At 32.6% G+C, this 8,397-nt stretch overlaps 1 protein-coding gene across 1 annotated transcript in view; it reads left to right on the top strand.

The window, feature by feature from the left end:
- Positions 1 to 334, top strand: part of LOC107468421 (uncharacterized) — a 5,700-nt gene extending 5,366 nt beyond the window's left edge. The window contains exon 4 of the mRNA XM_021132781.2: positions 236 to 334. Coding sequence (XP_020988440.2) covers positions 236 to 334 — 99 coding nt within the window. The remainder of the gene's footprint in view (positions 1 to 235) is intronic.
- Positions 335 to 8,397: the final 8,063 nt, after the last annotated feature.

The following is an 8,397-nucleotide window of genomic DNA, read 5'->3' as shown; positions in this document are numbered from 1 at the left end:
GTTTTATACCTAGTTGCGTCGTCTTCTGTTTGAAAACATTCGTTAATATTTCTTCAAGGCTAAAACCAGTCATAAGAATAGCATGATTTTCAGCAATCAGCACTATGCCGCCCAAATGGATCTAAAAAGCAAAATTCTGTTTTTGGCTTATGCTGTTTTTTACTTGCAAGTTTAGATGTGTCGTGTGAAATGTGATAATATTACTTGACGCTAAATGTTATTGATTTCCTTGCAGTGCATCAACAGCTATGGAAGCGATATTAGCAAGTGCCAGTTTTACATGGACAGGCTTGCAGAATGCAGAAAGAACAATGGTGCCCCAATGAGTGCTTGAACGTCCTCTTCATATGCTTTTCCCTGCAATGGAGAATAGCTTTGAGTTTGTATAAGTGCTCTAATATGTTTCGTTTTTCGAACTGCATGTGGTTTATTAAGTATATTCTTCATCAAATAATCCTAGTTGAAATACTTTACATATAGCTACATCTTGGTCGGAAATTTTACCTGGACTGCAATTTTTATGGTTTTATTGATGATTGGTTCATGCTGCCCATGTTTCTTGAGAGACGGATCCTTGTTATGGGGCTGCCATAATTTGAAATGCTTAGTGATGGTACTATACCATATGATGGCAGAATGGGATATTTTCCTTGTATGACTGTGTCATCCATAGGCATGGCAATTTTCCCACCAGTACAGACATCTGGGAAATTATATGTGTAGTTATTTTTAACCACAAAAATTTAATCTGTACAAAACAAATCTGTATAGTAGTGCTTCCCAAAATTTTCATTTTTAAAAGAATTCACAAAAGGTAAAAGTGAAGTTGTTTCTGGATGGCTGACACGTGTTAATATATGGTTTAAAAAAATCGGTTTATTTTATATAAATGATTTATTTAAAAAAACCGATTTGAATTGGACCAAGCAGTTACTTTTATTCCCTTGTTCTTCGTTTCGCACGTAAAATTCGTTCTCTTTCAATCCTTTTTTCAGAACTAATATGAAACTTTCATTTATTATTTCAAATGTATTTCTTAATTTATGTTTTTATTCATTCCTCTGTGAATGATGAAAATTATTTAATAAATACGTACATATTTATGTCATCACACCATTTTGATGTTCAGGATCATAAATACCAAGATAATTCATGGCAATTTCATGTGATGGATGACAAAAATGTAATTATAGTATAACGTAGACTAGTTGATAGCATGAGCATTGTTGAAATTTTGGCATGATCTCTTTCATATTTGTTATATGTCTCTTTAGTTGGTGATGTTATAGTTTATTGTGATGATATGATGATAGTTTAATGGTATGAGTTAAGTCCTTTTTATTTGGTTGAATTTTTTCTATCGCTATCATATTCTTGATGGCAATGTCAAAATAAATATTTTCATTAGTTGTTCTTTTTTTCTCTATTTTTGAATCAATTTTATTTTGAAAAAATTTATTAAAAATTTTTGTTGTAGACAAAGTTAATAATATTATGTTCAATTATTTAAGGAGACCAAATTAATATTTTGATTAGATACTTTTGTTTTATTGAAAATAAATTCTAATTTCATTAAAAAATAAATTCTAGTTGATAAGTAAAAACACAAAAACGTGCATGACAGTGAAATCATAATTTCTAGACAAAATAAATTATAGTCTTATTATCTTAAAAAAATAATTTATTTATAGAATAATATTGAAAAATCAACAATAATTTGCATGAAAATAGTTTATTAGTAAAATAAAAGTTAATTGATTGATTACCATAAAATTTAATTTAACGATAAATTTGCAATTGAACATATTTTTACAGCTTAATTTAAAATCTGTTTACAGCTTAATTTAAAAGCAACTGAAAATGTAAGTTATGGAAAATAAAACAAAACTCATCAAGAAAATAGAAACAGAGACACAAAAAAAGGACAGATGATATCATTTATGCCATTCCTATAAAAAAAACCGTGAATTTTGTTTCTTTTTCAGAATACTAAATTTTACTTTTTCAAACAATTTGTATACATATATTTGACAAAAATTAAATAAAAAAAAGTTTCAGATAAATTTAAAGAAAAATTGGTCAATATGAATGAAGAAAAAGAACATATCAAATTCATCTGTTAGGAATTTAGGAATAACACGTAGAAAGAATTTAAATTATTTTAAAAGTAGTTATTTGATCTATTCAAACCGGTTATTTTAAATAAATTATTTGTATAAAATAAATCGATTTTTTTTAAACTATACAGTAACACGTGTCAACGATCCAGAAGCAACTTCACCTGCAGTCGACTGCAGGTAAGTTTCTACCGTCCCCGTCTTATTGGGACTTATTGTCATCCCTACATCCAACAATAAATCAGACAAGTCGATTTGTCTTTTTTTAAAATAACAAATTCTTAACATTAAAATTCGATAGTACGTTTGTATTTGTTGTAAATAAAAAAAATTATATTGATCCTTTGGTGTTAAAAATATGAGATATCATGTCTTGAAAATGACATATTGATCTTCGTTTGATCTTGAGAGATATAAATATAATAGCAGACATCATAGTAAAGACCGCAATGAGGACTCTTTCTTCCCAAGTGGAGCTTCCATTGTCTTGGAAAGAATTTGAAAATAGTATTTAGCGGGACTGTCTTTCTTAAGCAGTTTCTTGTTTTTTTTCTCGTTCTTAGTTTTTGTTTATTTTCTTTTAAGTCACCAAAAAAAATAAAAAAATTTATATTGAAATGGGATCTTTTATTTTTTAAAAAAAATATTAATTAGATCTTTCCATTTGTATTTTATTTTTCTCTCTTTAAATAAATGGATCGTTCAATTTGATTAATATCAAATTATAAAAAATAACGTCATATCATCATATAAAAAAAACATCTGAACTTTTAATAAACAACATATTACACATATTTAATCAATATTAAAAAATTAGCCGAAATATTATGATTCAAGGAAATACAATCACCTCCAAATTTATGGCACATAGCAAGTTCGTATAACAAAAGTGAAACTGATATTAATATAACGAATGCCTATTGTTTTAAAAGGACCTTAGTAAGGTGGTTTGTTATATAGTTGTGAGAATCGAATTGATAATTAAATTGGTTAAATTATTAGTTTATTAATTTATTAATTTAATTGATAAGTTATTGATGAACTAATAAAATTAATTTTACGTAAATAAAAAATATAAAATAATAAAAAATTTAAACTAAAAATTTGAAATACAAGTTTCACTAATATTTTATGAAAAATTAAATTTTAAATTCTAAAAATAACTAACACAAAAATAAACATAAAATTAGTCTATACTATTAAATTTACAACTAAACTAATATTTAAAAAAAAATTAAATTTCAATAATTTATAATTAACAAATTATAATTTAGTTATTATTAAATAAGTATATAAAATTTTAGTATTTTTTATAATAAAAATATTTTAATTTTATTTTTATATTAAAGTAATTTTTTATTTTAATAACTAACTAATTAATTTATATTTATTATACTGTTATATATTATATGTATTATTGAAAAATAATATTCACAAATATCACATAATTATAAAAAAATAATTATATTATAATTAATAAATGAGGTTTATTAAATGAGGTTTTTTTCACTTTTGGTGCCTACATGTAAAGAACGACGCAAATTATGTGGGAGAAGTGGACAACACCACAATGCATAAAGGATCTTCGAAGAACAAAGAAAAAAATATTTGTACACCAAGGAAAAAAAACAAATCAAATTTAAAGGAAATGGATCAAAATATAATAAAAAATAATTTATATGAACTAAAAATCAGTCACTAATTGGTCATTAAATTAGTTATTAATTTATTTAATTTATTTTTAATATATATTATATAAATAATTAATTTAATAATTACTTTTTAATGTACACTTAACATGGTTAAAAAGTATAAACAACATACAACTCCCAATTTTTTGTTACCATGGAATTTACTGTTAATTTTTCTATCTTAATTAAAAATAGTCATATTATGTGTATATAAAAAATTATTTATTAAATTAGTCATTTATATAAAATATATTTTTAAATACAAAATACACATTAAATATAAGTTAAATAATATATATTTATATATAAATATATATTATTTGATTTCGTAGTTAATTTTTGTATATATATGATATTTTTTAATTAAAAAATAGTTTAGAGCATTATTTTGTTATTGTCAAGATTTTTATTTTAAAGTAGTTGTAGTTTCATTCTTGTGTTAATATTTTTTTGGTGATTATCTTTTTTTTGGTGACTTAAAAGAAAACAAACAACAACAAAAAAAGAAAATAAATAAATAAGAAACTGCTTAAAAAAGACCGTTTCGCTAAATATTATTCGCAAACTTTTTTCAAGGCAACGGAAGTTCCATTTGAGAAGGAGGGGTTCTCATTGCAGTTTTTGTCATAATAATTACTATTGTATTTATATCTCTCAAGATTAACCGGAAAATCAGAACGCCATTTCTAAGTCTTTTGTTAATATAAATATAAATAAATGTACAAAGTAGAAATCAGAAATTATTAATAAATACTTTTTTGGTTAACAGTAGAAACCAAAAATAAAATCCAAGATAACTAAAGCATCACCTGGAGGCACGGACTTAGAGGGGGTGAGTAGTGACTTTGGCTCCCCAAAAATTTTTAGAAACTATATTTATATATGGGATATATATTTAAAAAAATAAAAAATATTATATAATTTAATATTTTTATATGTATTTTTTTTATTATGTAATAAATTTATGTTTTAATTATTTAATTCACTAATAATTTTAACTTAACTAATTTAGTATCATACCTTCAAGTCTTTGTAACTTTCAAATTAGTTTTTATATAATCATCTCTATATTTATTTTTAAAAAAATCATTTGTTTATTTTATATTAACACATTTAAAATTTATATTATTATATTAATAATAACTTACGTAGTTATATTTTGGTAATCATATTATGTATTTTAGATATTCTTTTCTTATAAAAGTGTTACGGTAGGTAACCGGAGATTGATACGACGGATGGCGTTTGGCGGCCCAAGTGAGTGATGGAGGAAGACTCCGGATAGGTCCGCAACTCGGGAGACTCCGTCCGACTTGTGCCGCGTGTGAATGAGGGGGTGGTACCTGCAAAGACACTCCGATGCCTAAGTTAGCAAGAGTGTGAGCAGGTCTTAGAGAGTATTGGACTTAGAGATACCTGAGGGGTGTCAGTGTATTTATAGTGGTGAGCCAATAACCACCGTTGGTGTAGTGCCGTATCTTTAGGGTGGTAACCGTCCCTATTATCTTGGGGAGGTTAAGATATGGCTTTATGAGGCGGTTAGAGAGATTTTAGGGGCGGTTACTCATTTGAATGAGTGTTTATCTGCCAGCTAATCTTACATCCGACCTCTTCAGACCAAGTCGTGAACGACACCGACTTCTTATGTGAAAGGCGGCGCTTAACTAGGCTTTAATCCTTTGGATCAGGCCTTTTAATTGGACCTGGGCCTTTGCCTTGGGCCAGGGTATGAACAGTGCCCCTACTTGAGCCCAAATTTTCTTTAGAGTTTGGGTTCAAGTATTCAACTCGGGTGCGTAGTCGACTTGTTTGAAAGAACACGGATCTTGGAAACCGACGTGATTTTCGCGACTTTTGGTTTCTGACAGTTACGTCAATTCGAACGTCGTGTCCGTTGAGGGATCATTTAGGGATTGAGGGCTTTGGTAACGGTGCAGTCTCATTAATGACTGCCTCGCTTTTTACCATTATGCCCCTTAGCCTTTTTTATAAATACTTTCCCTCTCTTTCCATTTTCCGTTTCTGCAATCTTTCAAACTTCTCCTTATCTTGTTCGTACTGCATCCTTGCGTTCGAAGACTTTTGTTCCTCTCCAACCTCCATTTTCGGATAAAGGTTAGTTTTGCTTTCTCCATGTCATGCTTTATGTTTGCATGTTTTGTTTTGCGAGTAGATAGGTTGACCTGTAGATTCTAGTTTCGAATCTCTCTTCTTTAGTGGCCGTGTTTTTTGATTTTCTTTTTCTTTTTCCTTTTTGTAGGTTTTCTGCCACTTTTCTTTATATAAAAAATGGCTTCTGTAGACATTCTTTCTCAGTGGGTTGACGATACGGTTCTTGGGGAGGAACCGTTGGTCGACGCTGAGTTCACCACTCACCTTCGTACTCATCATAGGCTCTGTACTTCGGACGAGGACGAGCCCAAATATGAACTGATAGTCCCGGGTCCTGAAGACCAGGTCTGTTTTGGGAGGGTTAATGAGGCGGCCCCTCATTTTTTCTTCATGTATGAATGTATGATCACCCGTTTGGGGGTTTTTCTTCCTTTCTCAGATTTCGAGATATCCATTTTGCACCACTGTAAGGTTGCCCCTACTCAACTCCACCCCAATTCCTGGGGTTTTTTGAAGATTTATCAGTTTATAAGCCACGCTCTGGACTTCCCGACTTCCTTGAGAATCTTCTTTTATCTTTTCCATATGACTAAGCCCTTTAGTGGGCTAAACAACAAACAACAATGGGTATCCTTCCGAGCCATTCAAGGTCGGAGGATTTTCACCCTTTTTGACGAATCTTTCCACGACTTCAAAAACTTCTTTTTCAAAGTTCAAGCCGTAGAGGGTCACCACCCCTTTTTCCTGGACGAGCATTCCTCCCCTCGCTTTCCCCTTTACTGGCTGCCGGCCACCCCTTGTGAAAAGATTGGTCTAGATGACCTAGACGAGGTGGAGGCGGCCATCGTGGGGTTTTTCCGTGAAGCATGGGGGAGGGCCCCATACTTAGATACAAGAAAAATCCTTCAGGGGACGTCGACTTTTGTTCAATCTTGCATAGGTAGTGCATGCATTTCTTATTTCCGAGTTGTTTCCGCCGACGAGTATTTTTCCGACTTGTAACTTGGTTGTTTCTTTTGTAGATATGGCAAAAAAGAATGCTCAGGAGGCTTACCAAAGGGTCCAGGAGGCTAAGGCAAAGTCCCGGGCTAAGGCCAAGACGGTCATCTCTCCACCTCCTCCTCCTCCTAAGAATGTGGGTACTCCATCTCAACCCCTTGTCATTTCTTCCTCAAGTTTGCCCCGACCACCCCCTTCTGCCCAAACTCTCTCCGAGCCCGAGAAGAAGAAGCGCAAGACTTCAGAGTCTGGCTCTTCTTCTTTTGATGGCGGGGTTAAGGCGGATGCTTTGGCATTCGTCCGAAAGAACATCTATCCTTTTATAAGTATGGATGATGTTTCTGTTCGAAACCACCTCACCGCCATGGCCGAGGAGAGTTTTAGGACAGCGGGTGTTTGTAACAAACTCTTGGACATTTTTGAGAAGGCTCCCCTCAGCTCTTTGGGGGCGTCCTCGAAGGTTGAGGAGCTAGAGGGGAGGCTTCTTATTTATGAAAAACATGAAAAGGAGTTGAAGGAGGAGAGAGATAGACTGAGGAAGGAGAGGGATCACCTTAAGGAGGAGGAGGGTAAGCTGCGGGCTCAATGCACCTTGGAGGCAAATTTGAGGAAAACAGCGCAAGAGAGCTATCACAGTCTTTTTCAAGATATTGTTGCTGTGAGGAAGGACTTGCTGAATTCCCGGAACGCATACGCCGAGTTGGAGGATTCTATCGCCGAGGGCGCCGAGGAGTCTTGGAGAATTTTCTTGGAGCAGGTCAGGGTTATAGCCCCCGACCTGGACCTTTCTCCACTGCATCCTGACAAAGTGGTTATTGATGGCGCTATTGTTTATCCTCCTGCCCCCGAGGTCCTTTCCGAGTCAGACCTAAAGACTCGGGGGCAGAGGATTATAGAGTCTCCTCCTCATTCCAAAGATGCTCCGAGTTCTTCAACCCTCGCTCCGACTTCCTCTTTGGCTCCTCCTCCCGGTCCTGGTGGTGTTCCTCCTGGTGGTGGTGATTCCTCTACTCCGTCCAAAAAATGACTTCTTTATTTTTATGGCTATATGGGGGCCCGGCCTGTGGGTCCCCCTTTTTTAAACTCTTATTTATTTGTTGGTCGTTGCGAACAATTTCTTCTTGGCCTTTTGAGGCCGTAAACAAAATATTCTGTTTGGTGCCCTTTTTGGATAAGGGTTTTAAACAAAATAAATGCCCTTTTTTGGATAAGGGTTTTCTAATCGAAGTAGGTGCCCCTTTTTGGATAAGGGTTTAAGTTACTTTGCGCGTGTACATGCTTTTCTGTTTTGAATATGTTTGATCTTTTCGGAAAAACCTTTTGTTAGCTTGTATTGTTTTCTTGAGCCTTTTTCGTGTAAAGGCTTGTATGCAAACTTTAAACTTTTCAGGTTTTCATATCTCTTTTGTTATCCTTTAAACTCAACTTTGCTTTAGTGAGTTTCATGACTTAGGTTATTTTTGTGATGCGCTTTTCAT

This window comes from Arachis duranensis, chromosome 10, assembly GCF_000817695.3.
Source record: "Arachis duranensis cultivar V14167 chromosome 10, aradu.V14167.gnm2.J7QH, whole genome shotgun sequence".
Classification (NCBI taxonomy): Eukaryota; Viridiplantae; Streptophyta; class Magnoliopsida; order Fabales; family Fabaceae; genus Arachis; species Arachis duranensis.
Note: the sequence above shows the minus strand (reverse complement) of the source record. Positions and strands in the feature narration are given on the sequence as shown.